The 20,937-nt window shown below is 39.9% G+C and overlaps 2 protein-coding genes across 5 annotated transcripts; both read left to right on the forward strand.

The window, feature by feature from the left end:
* Positions 1-1,927: 1,927 nt before the first annotated feature.
* znf143b (zinc finger protein 143b) lies at positions 1,928-12,686 on the forward strand. Of its 2 annotated transcripts, none has more exons than XM_015021350.1 (15): positions 1,928-2,336; positions 4,409-4,521; positions 4,687-4,875; positions 5,041-5,121; positions 5,649-5,845; positions 5,998-6,066; positions 6,150-6,266; positions 6,439-6,514; positions 6,716-6,841; positions 8,745-8,924; positions 9,031-9,258; positions 9,363-9,502; positions 9,693-9,845; positions 10,218-10,343; positions 12,284-12,686. In XM_015021350.1, exons 1-15 carry the CDS (start codon positions 2,251-2,253, stop codon positions 12,365-12,367), a joined length of 1,965 nt encoding a protein of 654 aa, XP_014876836.1. In that variant the 5' UTR covers positions 1,928-2,250; the 3' UTR covers positions 12,368-12,686. The 2 variants fall into 2 exon arrangements, with proteins under 2 accessions (XP_014876836.1, XP_014876837.1); XM_015021351.1 differs by lacking the exon at positions 1,928-2,336 and adding an exon at positions 2,388-4,026.
* A 2,010-nt stretch (positions 12,687-14,696) lies between these two features.
* wee1 (WEE1 G2 checkpoint kinase) lies at positions 14,697-20,567 on the forward strand. 3 transcript variants are annotated; one of them, XM_015021338.1, is made up of 9 exons: positions 14,697-15,099; positions 15,200-15,708; positions 16,190-16,404; positions 16,742-16,808; positions 17,930-18,102; positions 18,197-18,465; positions 19,251-19,340; positions 20,064-20,149; positions 20,238-20,567. In XM_015021338.1, exons 2-9 carry the CDS (start codon positions 15,220-15,222, stop codon positions 20,550-20,552), a joined length of 1,704 nt encoding a protein of 567 aa, XP_014876824.1. In that variant the 5' UTR covers positions 14,697-15,099; positions 15,200-15,219; the 3' UTR covers positions 20,553-20,567. The 3 variants fall into 3 exon arrangements, with proteins under 3 accessions (XP_014876824.1, XP_014876825.1, XP_014876826.1); XM_015021339.1 differs by having other exon boundaries at positions 14,697-15,033; XM_015021340.1 differs by having other exon boundaries at positions 14,697-14,986.
* Positions 20,568-20,937: the final 370 nt, after the last annotated feature.

Genomic DNA, 20,937 nt, shown 5'->3' on the forward strand with positions numbered 1-20,937 from the left:
TTTCCAGTGGCAACCATTCAGCTGTGCAAAACGTCTTGGTGGACCATCAAGGATGAAGCCCCTCCTCAGAGCCGCAGTTTCAGGCTTCCAAACGTCCAAACTTCTGCTTCCCATAGCAACCCTCTCCTTCTAGTCCCCCACTCAGCTCCTTCAGACTAGCCAGCAGTAATTAGCAAACGCCTGGTGGAACTGCGCATCTGCTGAGCTCATTGTAGGAGCTACTTCTCAGTGTAAAGATGTTGCTAAAGGGTTAACAGAGGAGCGCTTTTGTAATATTTCCTACTTTATGAAGTATCACGACTCTTCCTGGAGTAACATTTTCAGGTATTCTAATCAGTGTAAGTTCACCAAATTAAGAACAAATATGTTTTAACCACAATTCTGGAACAAACTATCTTGAAGTTGCCTTTTATTTCTAACATGCAAAAAAAGCTGTACTTTCTCAGTCAAACCCTTTTTAGAAGACCAAATCATCATGGGTTTTTTTAGTGTAGTTTAAAACTCAGAGTCTGCTTTAGTAAGAGTTTTTGTGACATGTTCATAGCAAAGGTTTCTGGTGAATATGTTGTTCTTATTCTACTTGGCTAGTCTGCTGATTTTGACACAGTGGATAACGATATTTTATTAAATAGTTTACAGCTCCAACTGGTTTTCAGTGGTACATCATTAAAATGGTTTAGGTTTTATCTGTTAGACAGAACTGTCTTTAAGAAGAGCTAATTTTAAATCCTCCTCTGCTCTTCTATTTTATGGAGTTCCACAGGGTTCAGTCCTTAGTCCCCTGTTCTTTTCCCTTTATTTGCTTCCTTTGACTTCAATACTTAGAAAACATGGGATCTACTTTCATTGCTATGCTGATGACAGTCAGATATACATCCTGCTAAAAAAAAAAAACAGAAGCCCTTTTTGATTAAGCCACTACAGTTGTGTCTAGAAGACATTAAAGCCTGGATGGCCGTAAGCTAAGAAGCTTACGGCCATCTAGGCTTTAAAACGTCTGTTGTTTTGTCATTGAAATTTAAGAACATTTCAATGACAAAACAACAGACGTGATGGTGTTTTTCATGTAAGCCATCCACTGATATTGCACCCATTGTCACTTAAACCAGATAGTTTCCAGTTGCTATAGTTCCCAAATTTCTCAACAATTTCCCATTGCATTAAAGAAGTGCCTCTTTATCGTTCACTTTTAAAACCCTCTTTAAACTGCATTTTTATGGCTCTTGAAACACCTTGAGACTTTTAGTTTTACTTCTGTTTTAGCTTTTTCTTGATCTTTTGTTTTTTTTTGAGTCAATTCTTTGTTCCATCCATATTTTAAATGTTTGCATTTTATCTGTACAGCACTTTATTGCAGCTGTTGTTGATTGTGAAGGGCATTACAAGAAAATATTTTCACTGGTAGTATTTTATCCTGTTCTAACATACATATGATCTAATATTTGGTTCGTTATTTTGTAGTTATGGTATTTCTTTGAATTTCTTTATTTTTTTTTTTTTTTACTTTAGTCTTAAGATTACCATACTCTTTAAAAATGATTTATTATTTCCTTTATTTAACAAGGTAAAACCCCATTGAGGTCTAGATCTCATTTTCAAGAGGGCCCTGGGCAGAAATCTGCATTTTGGCCTTTCTGATGGCATTATTTTTAAATATTAAAACAGATGTTCTGCAAAATTTCTACTTTTACTTGAGAAAAATGAAATTGTTGAAGTAGTTCTACTCTTGCTTGACCACAGTTTATGGGTGCTTTAGTTGTTTAAATCCCTGTTACCGTTCATGTAATGTATCTTTTCTCTATATTGCCGTGTTTCAAATCCATGGACATATTATTCCACTGAGTCTCTTTTCACTGCATTGCCCACATTCCCCCTTTTTTTCCCACACGACCTTGTTTTCAACATGGATGCCGATAAACTTGCGCACACGTCCATGTTTATGCGGCAAAAGCAGCATTTTAAGTGCAGTTTGCGGCGCACCGTAGCTAGGAATCCACAGAGTTGGCTTTCCGTAATCTCGTTTGAAAGCTTAAATATTTATTTTCCGCGACGGCAGGGCGCAGTGAAACTGGAAAGCTTGAGACAATACGAAAACCGGCGCGGAATGGCGCCTGCTAGGGGCCCGGGAGGCTGAATGACTACTCCCGAGGCTGAGCGGCGCCTTGTAGGACCAATAGGAATTTACTTCACAAACAAATAACCAATCATATCCCATGGTAGAAGAATAGGCGGGACAACAATGGGTCATACATGTTCCTGGTTTGTGAACGCCGCTGGTCGTTTCCTGCACTGTTGCATGGTGGTCGAACAGGAGGAATTGTTGGAAATTTTCAGAGGTTAGTATATAAATTGGTTTTTACCCAGTGTGCATTATTCCCACAGCCATCGCTGTTGCTAGTGGGAGTGACAGGCTGTGGGATGGGAGTCGACAGGAATTGGGAGAAATACTTTGAAATGGAAAAAAACGAATAGAAATGTAGCGAGCAAAAATGCTTATATCATTAATTAGCTCATGGATTCCTGGGTCTTGTTTCCGTCTCTGTAGCTAGTTGGTTAAACTAGGCTGGAAGCTTATTAGGGAGAGCTAGCTAGGCTCTATCTGCCACACATTGTCTGTTTAGACATCACGAAGTAGCTCAGAATAACAAAAGCGATCGTATCGACCACAGCTTTCAGGAAACATTTGCTCTCCGCCGCTAGAAAAAAGTCGTGTCAGCAGCGCTTGGCGTACTTAGCTGCGTCGTTAGCTCGACAGCTAACTAGTTAGCTTACCTCGTTTGACATATCGGTCCTACGGGTGGAGCAGGGAAGTGTTTGAATTTTTAGCATAGTTGGCCACTTTTAGTATTCGACCGACATCTCCCTAAGTAGACTCATTCTAACATTTTGTTTTGTGTAATGTGTAATTAAAAGGGGAAAATAATGCAAGTCATAGCTGAAGCTAACCAGCTGAAAGAGCTGTAAACCAACAAGCGCCAAAAACACAACAGGGGTAACTGGCTGATTATGTGGCCCCGTTACATTTCCCCCCACTTGTCCCAGGTTCTGTTACTTTTAGCAGCTACGTTTCCCATTGTTAGTTTCTCAAGAACCATTCCCTCACTGCACGAAGGTGTCATTTTTTCCCAGAATAAAAAACAGAAGCGAGCCCATGGCTATTTACGTTCTTGTTTTGTGACGCAAAGCCTTGTTGAATGTCTTAAGTGTTGGTAAAAGTTAATTAAATGCCAAACACTGTTGAGTAACGTTTGCTGACAGCAAATTTTTAATTTAAAAGAATTGTAATAACATATTCCCTGACATAGAAATCAGTCATTTAATTTGTGCATAACAAATAAATACTCATACTCCTTGAACTTAACATTTTGGCACATAACAGCCTCAATGTGACTTATGAAATAGTACAGCATAAATTACCTATAGTCCTTTAATATCCTTTAGTTTTATTTTATTTTTTTTTAAATAAAGATCTTAACAAGTGATGTTTATTAGTTTTCAGCTGTCTGTTCTTTGATACCCCCAGGAATATAATCCATGCGTGTTTAATTTAAGCACTAATACATTTAAACAAATACAGTTGTTCTGTGAAGGTCTTAGAGGTTTGTTAGAATTATTCGGCATGAAAAGCAATGCGCTAACCAGATGGGTAAAGGATAGGGGTGTTTTTAGACATTTATAACAGAAATAGGTAATAAAAAAGATTCAAGATTCCTCTTAATTGTTGTCTAGGTGTACAACAAAATGTTCATTGCACTAGCTTAAAAGAAAGAAAAACAGCTCTCATAATATCTAAAAAATATGAAATATCACATGCATATCCATCTCACACAGCCTATATTTTAATATGCCAACATATTTAGTGAACAGGAAGATAACTGTAAACATAAAATGAATACCACGTACAGACTGGACGAGAAAAATACTTTGGAATAAATATTTTTAATTGTATAAAAAATACTGAGTGGAGCAGCAATGGAAGGTCACCAGCAGATGTGGCAGGTTGATCTTCCTGGAAGCTCTCAGGAAGTGAGTCGTGTTGTTGTGGTTTACTGATCAGATGGTTTGTTTATCTAAGTGAGATCTTCTGATGCCTTTGTTCCCAGGAACACGAGAAAAAAAAAAAAACAATTCAGGAGATTTCATTATTAAGTACTGTTGCCCAACCTTACTGCGTCTTTAAACTCTGCAGATGAATATGTCTGAATTGGCTCCGACACATACGTCAAACTACATAAACCAGGCCAGACTAATTTAGTTTTATATTTCACGATCCAAATATTGCTGATATGTGATAAACTGAGGTTTTAAAGACGGCTCGCTTGCTCAGATTTCTGGTGGAGTTTCATTGCTGGTGTTTGCTGACTTGTGGGCGCCGGGGTTAAATCGTCTCCGTTTTTCGCCCCACCAGCTGCAGCATGCTCTTGGCCCAGATCAACCGGGACTCCCAGGGAATGTCCGAGTTTCACGATGCAGACGGGCAGCCGGTCACGCTCTGTCTGACGGAGGCTGTGACAGTGGCAGGTGAGCTCCCAGACTGTTTGTAGGTTGATGCTTGTACCATAAACTGCTATAATAACAGTAAAGGAAACCCTCTAAAAACATTTCCAGAAGCTATAAGAACAGAAGATTGTCCATTTACATCGTAGAAGACAAAGACAACTCTTAACTTTCAAACTAACTTCCCAGATGGTGATCAGATGGAGAACATGGACACAGTGAGCCTGCAGGCTGTCACTCTTGCAGACGGTTCCACTGCGTACATCCAGCATGAGTCCAAAGCATCCTTCTCTGATGGACAGATTATGGACGGTCAGGTGATCCAGCTGGAGGACGGCTCAGCTGCCTACGTCCACCATGTGTCCATGCCTAAAACAGGTACAGTATAAACCCTGACTTCTGAATGGATAGTTCACTACTGTGCTTTATTATATAAGGTTGATGTTGTTTTGGTGTGTAGTAGACATGTAGTAGTGTGTCTGCTGTGCAACAATGGAATCACTAAAATGGTGGAAGTGACGGTTGTCTAAATGTGTGCTGTAGGAGGAGAGAGTTTACAGCTGGAAGACGGCCAGGCTGTCCAGTTAGAAGATGGAACAACTGCCTACATTCACACACCCAAAGGTAAACACTGCTCTTTGTGTTGACATCAGTAGAAAGCTTGAAAAACAGCAGTTTTCTTCCTGGGATGAGTTGTAGCAAGAGTGTTCAGTCATCTGGTACCTTAGAACCAGGGCTTCTATGACAGGGAAAGAGTCTCAACAACCTTAACTGCTTCTGAGATATTTTGTTGTACAGTGGAGGGCACACTTCTGCTAACATGCTAATAGTGGAGCTAATTTGTTATGTAGCACCTAAGCCCTTTTGCTAACTTTGAAAAAGTTTAGCACAGTTAGCTTACCCTAAGTTTATTTTCTCAGGCATCCAAATACTGTGTTGGTATTGAGCTTAAGCATTAGCTTGATTAAATACTGTGTTGGTGTTGCTCTTTAACATTATTTTCTGGTATGTACCGTGTTGGTCTTTTGCTTTAGTATTCAGCTAACGTTAATGATTAATGCTTAAGGGTTAGCACAGCTAACTTTTTAGTTGGTGGTACCCAGTACTGGAAAACTGGTGTTTATCCTACCCTGCCTCCTGTCTCTGTGTAGAAACGTACGACCAGAGTGGCTTGCAGGAGGTCCAGCTAGAGGATGGAAGCACCGCCTACATCCAGCACACGGTGCACATGCCTCAGCCCAACACCATCCTGGCCATCCAGGCTGACGGCACCATCGCAGACCTGCAGGCCGATGCCACGGCCATCGACCCAGAAACCATCAGTGTGCTCGAACACTACGGCACCAAGGTGACGGACCGTCTCATGCTACTGCTGTGGCTGCAGTTTACCTAACGCAGCATTCTTTCTCTGCGTTGTTTCCTTCCGTTAACTTTCTATGCGTTTATGTATTTAAAGAAAAAGCATGAAACATATGTGAATGTCCTGTTGTTCTCCTTTAGGTGGAGAACGTGGAAAACCCCTTGGGGTCGTTTGGCAGAGTGGAAACAGACAGCGGTGTCCACATGAGGGTAGAGTAACTTTGTGTTTTTCTTTCTGTTCACCTCTTGGTTGAAGTTCGATTTCCATTCTGATTTGCGCGTCACGTCTTCAGATTGTGCTGCAGGGTCAAGACAACAGGCAACCAAGAGTAACAAACGTCGGAGAAAAATCTTTCCGCTGCGAATACGAAGGCTGTGGAAAGCTCTACACCACCGCCCACCACCTCAAGGTTCGCTTCACTCCTGCGTTTCACTGGATACAAATTAACTTTAATACCAAAAAATTTTCTCGCTTCTAGATGTTACAATTTTAAAAGGCTATATTCTTGCAGCATGTTGTGGAAAAGTGCATTTGTCTGTCAGCCATTTTGTTTTAAAGAGTTTTCTGTCGACATCCTGCAGGTCCACGAGCGCTCGCACACTGGTGATAAACCTTACGTCTGCGAATATCGGGGCTGCGGAAAGAAGTTTGCAACAGGTGGTTGATTAAATTTTATTACTTTTTTACATTCTCTTTGATTTATTTTATATTTATTTTTTAATTTATCAATGTTTGTTTTAGTTTTGTGTATTGCAATATGAACTAAGCATTTGTAATGGAGTGTTTTTCAGCTGTTGCAAACAGATGAAGAATTCACTGGAAAAAAAACTTCCCTAACTGTCTCTGTGGAAATTTAAGGTTACGGACTGAAGAGTCACTCGCGGACGCATACAGGGGAAAAGCCATACAGATGTCAGGAGATGAACTGCTGCAAGTCCTTTAAAACCTCCGGAGACCTTCAGAAACACACAAGGACCCACACAGGTACAGAATCAGAACCTCATAGAACAAGAATAATAATAATAATAATAATAATAATTCTTATTTTAATATAATTTATGTCATTTTCTGATCTCTGGTTATTGAAATGTTTGACCTGCCAACACAAAATTTTGTTCCATCTGAAATATTTGTTTCTAGCCTTCCTGCAGTGACCTGACAGTTATTTATCTGCAACATAAAACAGCTTTGGTATAGGGTTTTACTATTTTAAAATAAGTGTAAAAGTAGCTCATATTTAAAGTTTTAGCAGAAAATATTGTCAGTTAGGTCTACTAGGATGGAGCACCAGTTATCTTACTGCAAATGGGTTAAACGCAGCAGATGCGTGTCAGTTCAGGCTCAGTGTCTCTGTCGTTGCAGTGAAATTGCTTCAGGCAGATCCAGTAGAATACAACAAACTGAGCCTGATCTATTTTGTTACTGTTCAAACCACTGAAGGAAACGCCATGAAAACCTCAGAAGAAGACACTGAGATCAGCTTCCCTCTTTACGAAATGTAAACTAAAATGCACTGGCGTCAGATTTTAGCCATTGTAGGATTTCTCTTTTGTCTTTGGTGAAAGACCATAAGTCATTTCTCCTCCTCCTAGTGAGAGACACAAGGGTTTGTTTAGGTTGTATTTACCCAGAATGACCCTTAGGGATCACACAAGACCATGTTAGCATTCAGGTAATGGTTTGCTGAATCAAAGGGACTCGCAGCTTCTCTTCCCCTGTGAGGGATTTCACCTCAAGGATAATCTGTTTATGCATGCTCCTTTAAATACAAGGACAGTCATTGTTCCCAGTCCTCGGCAAGTTATCTGTGTCAGATTCGGCTGATCAGCATTGATACTGAAGGGTGATGCAATCCCTCCACCATCGCTGTGCTGCGGCCGCCATCTTTGCTTCGTAACACCTCATCAGAAGAAGAGTGGAGGGTTGAGACTGCGAGTGGATCAATCAGTCAGAATCTTTCAGGTGTAAAAAAGCACATGTACGTCACGGGACGAAGCGGTAATCTGGAAGGAACTTTTGAGTTTTCTTCACTCTGTAACCGTATCTGCCACCAAGAGTGTTGTTATCGGTGGGTTCACTGATCAGAAACATAAAAATCAGGTACTTTTTCATTAGCTTCTAGCTGGCTGAACAGCGCACCAGGACATCCGGACGAGGTCAAAATCGTCTACTTCAGATTTGCTCAGTTTCTTTTGGAGGGAATTAAATTAACTTCTGATAACTGATGCTTCTGCCTTCCAGCCTTCACAACAAAGAATCCTTTCAGAGGATTGTGTGTGATACGAACAATCACATTTTATCCTGAACTGACAGCCTCTGGTCACATACAACGGCTTTTTTAAAAATAGCAAGACCAGCAAAGACTGGATGGAACAGCATGAGGGGTTTGTTAATGTTCCACAGCACTCAGCATGCTGGAGGGAGAACACATGGCCTCTGTGATGAACCTGATGCCTCTGTGCTGCAGGGTTTCCTTCACAAAGTTGCACTTTTAAAAAATAAATGTATATTAACAAAATACTTAAATACTTTGAAATTAAATATTTAGCTTACTGGCTAAACATTTCATTTGAAACTGTGATGTTTATAAATGAATGAGCCCTCTGGTGAAAATGTATTTTGAAAACTGAACCCCTTTTTCTTTCTTTTACCACGGACTAAATAACTCTTACTCGTATACAAATGGTGCCTCATAATCCGTGGCCATTTTGAAATATAAAAAGCTTTCAGCAGCCAGAAATGTTGGACTAATAAAAACTTTTTTTTTTTAATATAAGTTTCTACTTCCTTCAAGGCTTCTTTCTTCCAGGTTTAGAAGCCTTTGGTACAGAACGGAGACGTAACTCGTCACGTAACGGTTATCTCTTTCTTCTTCTGTGGTTTCCAGGGGAGAAGCCCTTCAAGTGCCCGGTGGAGGGCTGCGGCCGCTCCTTCACCACGTCCAACATCCGCAAAGTTCACATCCGGACGCACACGGGGGAGCGGCCGTACTACTGCTCCGAGCCCAGCTGCGGCCGCTCCTTCGCCAGCGCCACCAACTACAAGAACCACATGAGGATCCATACAGGTGTGTGTCCACACACACACACACACACACACACACACAGGTGGACCTGCATGTTCCAATTCATGATCTAAAACATTCCCGCTGACCATCTTGCTTTGTTCTCCAGGAGAGAAACCGTACGTTTGCACAGTGCCTGGGTGTGAAAAGCGTTTCACCGAATACTCCAGCCTGTACAAGCATCATGTGGTTCACACGCCCTGCAAGCCCTACAACTGCAACCACTGTGGGAAGACGTACAAGCAGATCTCCACACTCGCCATGCACAAACGCACCACGCACAACGACTCCGAGCCCATCGAGGAGGAGCAGGAGGCCTACTTCGAGCCACCGGCAGGTCCGTGTCACCGTGTCGACAGCTGCACCTTTCCTTTTATTTTATTTATTTATTTATTTTAGTCATCGGCGGTAGAAATTAATTAACCAACTGACTTGTTTCAGACGCCATCGACGACCCAAACGTGAGCTACACACCGGCCGTGGTGGACACAGACGACTCGGAACCGGTCCCAGTGGACTCCTCGGACATGTCCGGTCAGCCGCAGGTCGCCTTGGTAACGCAGGAAGATGGAACGCAACAGGTATGCTGTTGGATTTGGATTGAATTATTTGCCAAAGCAATAAAGGAGTCATCAGCATCATTATTTGCCAGATATAAAAATCCAGGGGGAAGTGAATACTTTTCACAGTTCCAGTAAAAGGTTTCAGCAACTCTTCATCTGTTCTGAAACTGCTGAAATCTGTAGATTTCTGTCTTTTGCTTCGTATCAGGTCAGCATCTCTGAAGCAGACCTGCAAGCTATGGGTGGCACAATCACCATGGTAACCCAAGAAGGCACCACCATAACAATCCCAGCGCATGAACTGGCGACGCAAGGCGCACACGCGGTTACCATGGTGGCAACCGACGGCTCGGACGAACAGGTAAACAATATGGAGGCTCCAACGTTTTGACGTCTGTTTGTTTCTCTGCTTTTTTTCTTTGTGAGTCACCTGGAAATGATTCACAAAGACTGTCATTTTTCAGTGGCTGAACTCTTTACTTTTAAACATATCTTCAAGAAATAGGATTAAATGTTAGTGTCAGGTCAGTTTTCAAACTTAATTTCTTAAAAAAAAAGTTTGACGATTCCCATTCACAACTATTTGATAATTTGTGATTATAATGTGGACAAAATGTGGAAAACAAACAAAAGAAAAAAAATGGAGTTGCTGTGTGTAACATCTGTGCTAGCAGTGTTGACTGTAGAAATAATTTACTGCTGCGTCAGTAAAGCGCGTTTTTGTCGCCCTCAGGTGGCCATCATGACACCCGACATGGCATCATTTCAAACCGTGGAGGAAGCAAACTACCAAGACCAAGAAGATCTCCATCCCGTCACGTTACTGGCCACGCCCAATGGCACTCACATCGCCGTTCAGGTTGGTAAACCAGCACTAGTCCAGACAACTAACCGGGTAATAACCTAGACAATTATGCACTTCTGAACACTTAACAACTAGAAGATATTTTAACTCTCCACAATAACACTAAACATCCAAAAACAATAAATAAAAACTAGTTACAACCAAATGCATTAATAAAATGGGTTATGATGTGTCCGTGAACAAAATTTTTCTTAAAAAAATATTAATAATCAGAATGGAAATCATTATTTGGCAGATATAAACTAGATGTGTCCATGTTTGTCCTGTTAGAAATGACAGATTGTGTTGGTATCAACAGCAGCCTAAAAAAATATTTTATTTGTTTATATTAAAAATATATATATGTGCAACATAGCAAAGAAAGTCAATCTGGAAACTGAAATCTTTCCAACAATTTTAAATATAAAAAAAAAAAGTGCTGTAATAACTCAGCTGTTTTTGGTTCGTCCTGATATAAAGTAATGAGACGCAGATGGATTTCTAGAAACAAAAGATCACACTGTTTCTTTTATCTTTCTACACACATAAAGATTAAAATATCATTTTGCAACGGCGACAGCATCACATAATCAACTTCAGCCCTACGGATCAAGGAAGATGCAAAATGTCATATTTTGTTTGTGTGATAGTTTCTGAAAACGTGGAGTGTTTGTTTCCCTATGGCGAGGCTGCAGAAGCATCCCGGATATTCAGGGACATTCTGGAGATTGTGACAAAGTCGAGGAAACATTCCAGCACTTCAGTGATAATTGTGACAACAGCATGGCGGCTTGACTGCAGTGGCCATTGCTGAGTTTGTCCAAATTTGCCACTTTCTGGTCAAATTCAAACCGTTTGCAGAGGCTGGAGAGACTCTTGGTTCCCAGTCTGGGGAAAGAAAAAAAAAAAGTCAGATTCAACCCAACACAGAATTCAAAAGAGGTCAAAGTTCACATTACTTTATGGATTTTGTGACGACTACTCAGTGGTTTTACTCAATCCACTGAGACAGAACTTCTTTTAGCCTTGCATTGTAATTCTTTTCAGATTTCACTTCATTAAATATTTGTTGCAAGTTTTCTGCATGAGGTGTAACCTCACTGCTGCCCCCCAGTGGACGGACTCTGTTTCTTATCAAAGAGAATTAAAAAAATATGAACATTAAGAAGTAGACTTCCAGGAAGTGACTCAAGTAAGAGTCAAACAGTTTTTGGTAACAAGTCGACTTGCGTATAAAGTACCTGATCAAAACATCAATCGTTTAATATTTTAAAATTACATCATCAGACGGACAAAAATATAAAGTTATCTGGACATTTTCTGGTATTTTAAGGACAAAAATTAAAATAATTTGAATAAATAGCATCATTACTAAAACAACAAAACAAAGTCAGGCAAAAGAAAAATGTTTCTAGATCATTTTTTTTTTTTAAATATAAACCTTTAACACAATCAGCAGGTGTGTGTCTCTGTCTGGTGAACATTTGGCTAGAGCTGCCATGTTCTTCTTTCTGTGAAGTTATTCATTGTGTCCAGTGTATTCAGGAATTTTACTCAAATGAGAGCAGCAATACTTCATTATACAATTACTCAAGTAAAAAGCAGTAAGACTACTCCTTAAAGTCCTTTTACCCCCCTAAAACGTTACTCAATTAAATGTAACTAGTTACTAGTTAAAGTAACTAGTTAAAGGTCACGGGGTGGCAGCTTGACTTAGATCAAAGCAGGCAGGTCTGATGACTTGTTTTCTTTTGAAAACTTTTGTTCTTTAATTAACACCTTGTTCCCTTAGGGGTATGCTAATTAGAACCAGCTTCCTTTTGTCTGCCAGTTTCGTCATGTGACTGCGCTTTACAGTGGAGTAAAAGATGCATCTTTAGGAGCGATTAGTTAAATGGTTATTAATTAAAGTGAGTGACTTATTCCTTTTTTCTTTTTCTTTTTTTCCCTTGTAGCTGAGCGATCAGCCTTCTCTGGAAGAAGCCATTAGAATAGCCTCCAGGATACAGCAAGGAGAAACCCCCGGCCTGGACGACTGATTGGCTGACGACTCCGTATGGACAATGAATGAAGATCAAGACCATTTCAAATGGACTATGTATATATATCTATATATACATGGGTACATATAGATGTATATATATTTGGGAGAAATCATGTCTTCCCCTTTTTTTCACAACAGAACTCTGCTTTTACGTGTAAATAGGATTTTGATAACTGAAGCTGCGTTATGCTATTTTGTCTCTCTTACGGAAAAATTAAAGAGGGAATTAATGCTTTCTAATGTTGCTGAATGCACAGTGCAGTGTACAGAAAATGCTATTTCTAAAAATAAATAAATACAAATTAAAGATTGCGTGGATATGATTGGCTTATACTTCTGTCTTAGAAGTTATGCAACAAAGTGTAAAAAGGAATCTGACCTAATAGAAAATCAAAAAGCTGACTGTGGATGCAAACAACATAAATGAGGGAAGAAGGGAGCGGGAGATCGACAGGCAGATTTGTGCAGCGTCTGCAGTGAAGCGGGCGCTGTACCGGTCCGTCGTGATGGAGAGAGAGCTGAGCCAAAAAGCAAAGCTCTAGATTTACCGGTCGATCTACGTTCCAACCCTCATTTATGGTCATGAACTTTGGGTCATGACCGAAAGAACGAGATCATGGATACAAGCGGCCAAAATGGGTTTCCTCCATAGGGTGGCTGGGCTCTCCCTTAGAGATAGGGTGAGAAGCTCAGTCATTCGGGATGGACTCGTAGTAGAGCCACTGACTCAGAGTAGAGCCGCTTATCCTTCACATCAAGAGGAGCCAGTTCAGGTGGCTCGGGCATCTGGACAGGATGCCTCCTGGACGTCTCCCTGGTGACGTGTTCCGGGCATGTCCCACGGGGAGGAGGCCCCAGGGAAGACCCAGGACATGCTGGAGGGACTATGTTTCTTGGCTGGCCTGGGAACACCTTGGGGTTCCCCCGGAAGAGCTGGAAGAAGTGGCTGGGGAGAGGGAAGTCTGGGCCTCCCTTCTTTAGCTGCTACCACTGCGACCCGACCCCGGATAAGTGGAAGAAAATGGATAGATGGATACAAACAAAGGATAAAACAAACAAACTTGCTTCACAACATCTGAGAAGAGGCTGTGTATGTGTGTGTGTGTGCGTGCGTGTGTGTGAGGTGTTTGTGACATAACCAGGTGTGTCGCAAACACACCTGGTTGTGTGTTTGCGACACACAACCAGGTCACCTGGTACACAAAGGGACGACGTTCACAAAGAGACCAGGTGATTCACTTTGTAAATTTTCTGTCGCAATCCTCTCCCTCCTGTTGACAGTAAAGTTGCTTACCATATAAGGCAATTAATTCATGTTAAATTGAAAATATCACTTTTCCATGGTGGTGATTCTATTTGCACAAATGTTTGAAACAAAAATGTGTGACATGTTCTATTGAAGTCTAAAACAGAAAAATGGCACTTTCTACAGCTAAAACCAATGTAACTTATTAGGTTATTATAACACTTGCTAATCAATAAGACTCCCCTTATCGATGGCTAATAGTTTATAGTTACCAATTTGTCTATAAATACTTTATAAATCATTAATAACTGTTTATTATGCATTAATTGATGCAAACGAGACTGTGCTAAAGAAAATTACCATCTACAAAGGCTGATTGTGCTTATAAGGTAGTCTAAAAGATTTAGCATAACACCAGATAAAATATATAAGTGAATAAATTTGACTCACTATTTGCACAATTTTTTTCTCTTTCTCATCCTTAATTGATGCATAATAAACAATTATAATGATTTATAGTGTTTAGAGATGAATTAATAACATGTCTATGAACTATTTATTAGCCATCTTTACAGGGAGACTTATTGTAAAGTGGTAATGCTAAATTTAAAAATAATTTAAGAGTTCATAGTAAAAGTATTACACAATTTTGCTGTTTTGTTAGTTTGGTTAGCTATAAACCAAGGTCTCTGAGCCATGCATTAATGTAGCATGTTGATCTTGTCAAATTGTGCATACAATGTTTAAAGACAAGTAATGTTTAATTATACCTACGAAAATTGTTTCAACTGTTGATTAGTTAAATTTCGTTGTACTTAAAAACAATGTCCTGTACAAAATAACAGTGACATTTTTTTTAGGTGATAGAACACTTTTTTTTCGCCCTCACATTGCCACATACATACATACAAATACCTTTTTTTCCTCATCCGTCTGTTCTTTGTTTTGGGTAGTAATAATGCAGGCATTGTCATTGTGACTCATGACTTCTGTCTGCTAAAGGCACACAAGCCTTCGCGCCACATTCTTTCGCCGCAGGGGACTACCACAGGGACGACGTAACCCCTCCAAAAACTACACTGGAACGCCCATCTTTCAAAATTCAACGTCGAGCGGTGATTGGCTATTCGGCGACACGTGATCAACGGTCGCGGGAAGTTCTTTGCCACGCGCTTCATGGGAAGAGCTCAGTTTTCGACTCCCTCAAACTTTTGTAAACATTGCAAAGGTTTCTACTCCGGAAAGACGCGTTTCTGTCATCAAGGAGAGCGTGACAGATTATTGAAGGAGAAGGATTGTTTCTATTTTTCTTTTCTTTTTATCATTCATTACTACCGAGGACGTTGCTACTGCATTCGACTCAAGCAAGTACGAGGCCATTTTCCCAGTTCTTACTGGCGTGTCGGACTTTAAAAGTACGGTATTTTTTGTAAAGTTGGACTGCTAAAAGTAGTTTTCATGAGCTTAATACCATTTAAAAGGTAATTAAATCTAACTCGTTTTTGAGGAAGCTACCACTTCGGTGGGAGCACCAACCGCGTGTTTTTTGTTTTTTTTCTCCCTCCCCCTTCTTCGACGAAGCCGGGGTTTAAATCCTCGAAATGTCGAGCTGCAGTCGCCATCGACTCGGAACGCCTTCCCCCAAATCCCGACCGATTCGCCAGAAACTGCAGTTCACGTCCAGCGACGGAGAAGACGATCCTGTCGAGGATGTTAACAACAGCACCGGAGGAGAGTCCGGCTTCACGGAGATGGACTCCCCGACACCGAGGCGACGGGGCGCCGCGGACAAGCTACAAGAGGGCGGCAGCAGCCCCCTGAACCACTCCGGCGGAGACGACGACGTGGAGCTGTGGGACGAGGAAGGCTTTGATTCACCGTCCCTGCTGCAGTCCCCCAGTAGCGTTATTTTCGCCAACTGTTCACCGTCGCCGAAGAAAGTGTCGCGGATGTACGGAGGGTCGCCGGAGCGGAGCTACATCCAGGACGACGGGGAGGGCTCCAGCTCTCCGATACCGGACTGCCCCGACACACCTCCGCATAAAACCTTCAGAAAACTTCGGCTCTTCGACACACCACATACACCAAAGGTTAGAATTAACCGACTTTTTTCTTTTTTCTTTTAATTTTAGTAAAAAAAAATAAAAAAAACGTTCTATATATATCTATATATATATTTTACATGAACAATATCTCCTTTCTGCTCTTTAAGAAAAAAAAAACACATTAATTATTTTATTATGTTATTATTGTTATTTTCACAATCCGAACCTGGTCAGTGGATGCACATTATTTTTTAATCATTTGGATTTATCTGCAGGATCCGTTACTGACCCACTGACCCACTTACTCTACATCTCTACCTGTTACATAATTTATTGCGTTCAGCCAACGCCACGATTGGATGTTTTTTTTTTATGCCCAGACTCGTTCTGGTGTTAAAGAGAACGCAAACTTTAAATATTTTTGACACGTTTATTTGACTTTTTATTTAATATTTTTCCCACAAATCTGGATTTCATTCATTCAGTCATTTTTAAAAAAAAAAATTACATAAAATTTTTTTTAAAGAGTTTGCTGTCCAGAGCCAGGAGCTCCGTCCCTGGATCCTCCAGCAGAAGAGTTGCTCTCTTCAAGAATGTCGAGTCTCCACGAAAGTCCTTCACAGACAGCGGCAGGAAACAGCAGATGCCCCTGGTCAACTTTAACCCCTTCACTCCCGACTCCCTGCTAATCCAGTCCGCCACACAGCACAGAAACAACAGAAAGCGAGCGCATTGGAATGAGTAAGTTACTTAAGTTTTTGGAGTTTGTTACATGAAAAAGTAAAAATAAATAAATAAAATAAATTGATTTCCATCTGTAGGAATAGTTCTGCAGACTTACTTCTGTTTAACATAAACACAAAGGCCTATTATTGCAGAGAGGAATTATGATTCAGTGACCTTTCCTGTTATTCTTTAATATAGTTTACACCTGTAATGTTAAAGTTGTTGTTTAGGTCGAGGGGGAGTTGCCCGATAACAAGGACCTCATGGTTAAGGTTGAGCTCCATGTGTTTGTGTAGTTCTCAGTGCTGCCCCCTGCTGGACAGGACGCTAACAAACATCTTTATTGTTGCAGCTCTTGTGGGGAAGACATGGAGGCCAGTGACGTCGAAGGAGAAGATGAAATTCTGCCACCATCAAAGGTGAGATTTTTATCTATTAATTTGGTTATAGATCTTTTTTTATTATTATTTTTTTTAGGATGCATTAATAATTTATTTGAACCAGGGAATAAGTTCAAATTGAACCTGACATTCAAAGGCGTTTTCCTAATGCAGTATAAAATGCTTTTAAATGTATTTCAGTGCTATTACACCGTTTCTGTGCAATCTATAGATGTATGGCATTTGATCAGAATGTTTTCCAAGCCTGAATAATAATAAATGAATTTTAGCCCTTGTAAAAGCCATGGTGTCTGTCCATCTTTAAATAGTTGCACTGACTCTTTAAATAAGACATTGTATTTAAAATCAAAGCATTAAAAAGACTTGAAGGAAAAAGGTTGACCTCAAACACGTTCACCACAGGTCTTACATTTAATCTCATACGTTTTATGTAATTTCCTTTTTCTCCCAGGACCTTACTGTTACCAAAACTTTGAGTCATGTGCAGACATCTTTATTGCGTTGTGTGACTAGAGGCGGTTGGCTAACTGCTAATACACCCAGCAAGGATATATTAGCTGGCAAATGGCTATTTTATTCGTGTCAGTTGTTAGTGAGTGCAAATTTATCTTCAGTTGGCCGGGAGATATTTGTATTAGCCATTGGCAAACTTCTTTTACTAACCTACATGATTTGTGATTTTTCTTTTGTATGTTTCTGCCACAATACAAGTTTTAAATTTACTTCATATTGGTCTTAAAAAGTCTTAAATCTGAGTTGATGAAGCCTGCAGGAACCCAGGTTTTCGTTATCATGTTACTACTTCCTTCAGTTTTTCTGGTCATTCGTCCTTCTCGCCCTTGAATCCAACCACCTTTCAATCTCATTAATTTAATTTGTTCTCATTTGTTTTAACTGTGGGAAACATGGAATTTTAAACATGCTAATTATGCAGGAGCCCAGCGGGTAGAACGATGTAACAAACTGTACTGTACGTGGTGTTTGTATTGCACAATAAGCATTTATCTGTAGCACAAACGGCTGCAGTTCATATGCAAATGACCTGGAACTGTGTTTGCTTTTCGTGTGAATGCGAAGTAGATCTGTGTCCGTGTGTTTGATGCGTTCCACCCTACTTACACATGCCGTTCTCTCTGCAGAGGATCACTATGATGGAGAGCAACATGATGTCCCGCTACGCCTCAGAGTTCCTGGAGCTGGAGAAAATCGGCTCCGGGGAGTTTGGTGCCGTGTTCAAGTGCGTGAAAAGGTTGGACGGCTGCATCTACGCTATCAAGAGGTCCAAGAAGCCCCTGGCAGGATCGGTAGATGAGTAAGTTGAGTAGAAGTGGAAGATGCAAGTGTGCTGAACGATGCGTTTTCTCATTTAAAAAAACAAACAAAAAAAAACTATTCTTCCCTCACAGACAGAATGCACTGCGGGAGGTTTACGCCCACGCCGTGCTGGGCCAGCACCCCCACGTGGTGCGCTACTACTCAGCCTGGGCCGAGGATGACCACATGCTGATCCAGAACGAGTACTGCAACGGCGGCACCCTGTCCGACGTCATCGCCGACAACTACAGGCGGCTCAGCTACCTGTCGGAGCTGGAGCTGAAGGACCTGCTGCTGCAGGTCTCCCGGGGTCTCAAGTACATCCACTCCATGTCTCTGGTGCACATGGACATCAAGCCCAGTGAGTCCAAACGCTGTGTTATCAGTGACAATGCGCCTGATCCATAAGGGCAGATCTATTGAGTCTAATTCTATGCTTTATTTATTTTACATTGTATTTAGAATAATTAATTGCACTTTTTGAACCATTTGAAAGAAGGTCTGATGCATTTAACAATTTCTCTGTTTAAAACAGGCCTGTCACAATAAATCAATTAATCGCATGATAAATTGAAACAAACTCAATAACTTAAATTTGCATAATATATCATTTTTCTCTTTTCTCTCTTTCTACCAAAAACTGGATGATAAGTCTTCAGTTTGGTGTTTTGGTCTCAGCTATATCTTTGTTTTGAAGTACGGTTTTGTTTAAAGATTTCATAATTCATGTTGTTAATTTATTTTGGATATTTAAAATGTCTTCCAGTTGCAGTGTTATTTAAAGTTTCATTATGTATCATTATGCCATGACCATTATAATGGCTTCAAAATAACAATACAATTGTTTTATCACAATAACTTGTGGGATAATTTATAGCCCTGCAAAATTTATTTTTGATAGACCTAATTTTACACAATATGTCTGTTTAAAAAAAAATGGAAGAAGAAACTTTTTCAGATATCGGTACTGGAAGTGAAAAAAGTGGATCGGTGCATCCCTAGTCTTAATATCTTAACACAGCTTTTTGTTTAAAATAAACAAAAAACTTGTAACTGTAATCCAGTTACAGTGGATTTAAAAAAATCCACTGTAACTTGTGGACATGATCCCGTTGCTGATAACTGATGTTTCCCTCTTTGTTCCAGGCAACATCTTCATTTCCCGTAAATCCGTAGCGAGCTGTGACGAGTCCGACGAGGACGATGGACTCACCACCAGCGTCGTCTACAAAATCGGTAAGCTGCTCAACGTTTGACCCAGTCAACTAAATCTTCTTTGTAATATTCAGGGATTTCCTGAAATTCTTAAAAATGCTTGGATTTCAATAAAATGTTTTCAGGTTCTTTATATTCTGTCTGTACAGTTTTGCAATAAAGCTGTAATAAACTTTTAGGAGCAAAGACTCCTTACAGAAAGTGAATTGATTTATTTATTTTGAGTTTGATAGTTTAATTTGAACAGGAAGGTTGTTTACCTTTACACAAACTGATCTGTTTAGTGTGATGAATATTTATTATTCATCTTTATGTTGGTTATTGAAATTGAGAGTTTTGTTGAATTTGTATTTTATTACTCGGGTGTGTATGGTGTGTGTGAGAAGATTTTCAAAACATAACATTTTGTTATATTTTATCTTGCTTTGCTCCCGCTATGCAGATTATCACAATACTTAAATTGCTTTTGGCAAAAAATACCCTAGGCCAGAAGAAGGTGACTATTTGATTATTAACAGTACTGAATATCATATAATAGTGAATTATATGATATTGATATAATTCAAATTCATAATTATATGAATTTAAGTTTTTTTTTTAACTATTTGTATTTTTTTCTCAAAAGTAAAATGAGAAAAGTTTGAAAACCTATCGTGAAAGTGCCTGAAATTTACTGTAAGGAAAAGTGGATGAACCCTGAATATTCAGCTTTTCTTTTATTTATTTATTTTGCTGTCCTTTCAGGTGACCTTGGTCATGTGACCCGGGTGAACAATCCACAGGTGGAAGAGGGGGACAGCAGATATCTGGCCAACGAAGTTCTGCAAGAGGTATTTATTCTGACTTGGAAACATAAATAAAAAAAGGTCTAATTTTCCAGGCAGTCCATGTTCAAACCTGCTCTGTGTTTCTCTGTAGGACTACAGTAACTTAACGAAGGCGGATGTCTTTGCTCTGGCTCTGACGGTAGTCAGCACCTCGGGAGCCGAGCCTTTACCCACCAACGGGGAAAAGTGGCATGAAATCAGACGGGGAAAATTACCCTCCATCCCACAAGTGCTTTCTATAGAGTTCCTTAGTTTACTCAAGGTAACCAGCAGCATCAGTCTGTGTTTATTATCCTCAAATATCCTTAGATCCACTTCTACATCATTTTTTTTTTATTTAGCCTTCCTAACATGTGCACGTTGTTGTCATTTTTTTCCAAATGAGGATAAATTAATAGCTTTTTGACTAATTTTTACAAGCAGCAGTTTCAATGTCTTCATCAGACAAAATGTAATTTCTTACCAAAATTCAGAGAAATCTAAAAGGCTGCGAAAATATCCTAATCCAGCATATTATTATAAACATGTTAATACGCATTCTAGTGCGGCGTATTAAGGCAACTGTAGATAAAGTTAATATTTTCTAGAAATGACATGGAAATTTCTTAGTTTCAAAAATTTTCCAGAGTTTTCAGATAAATCTCAAAATTTGAGGGGGTTTTTCCCAAGCAAATTTTTGAGTTTTCAGATTCAAATATGTCAATGTTTGTTTTTTTTGTTTTTTTTCTAGAAAACTTCTGAGATTATCTTAAAATTGCTGAGTTTTTTGGCAGAAATATACTTTTTTTTTT

This window comes from Poecilia latipinna, unplaced genomic scaffold (assembly GCF_001443285.1).
Source record: "Poecilia latipinna isolate Pla-1442-1.1 unplaced genomic scaffold, P_latipinna-1.0 Scaffold2764, whole genome shotgun sequence".
Lineage (NCBI taxonomy): Eukaryota > Metazoa > Chordata > Actinopteri > Cyprinodontiformes > Poeciliidae > Poecilia > Poecilia latipinna.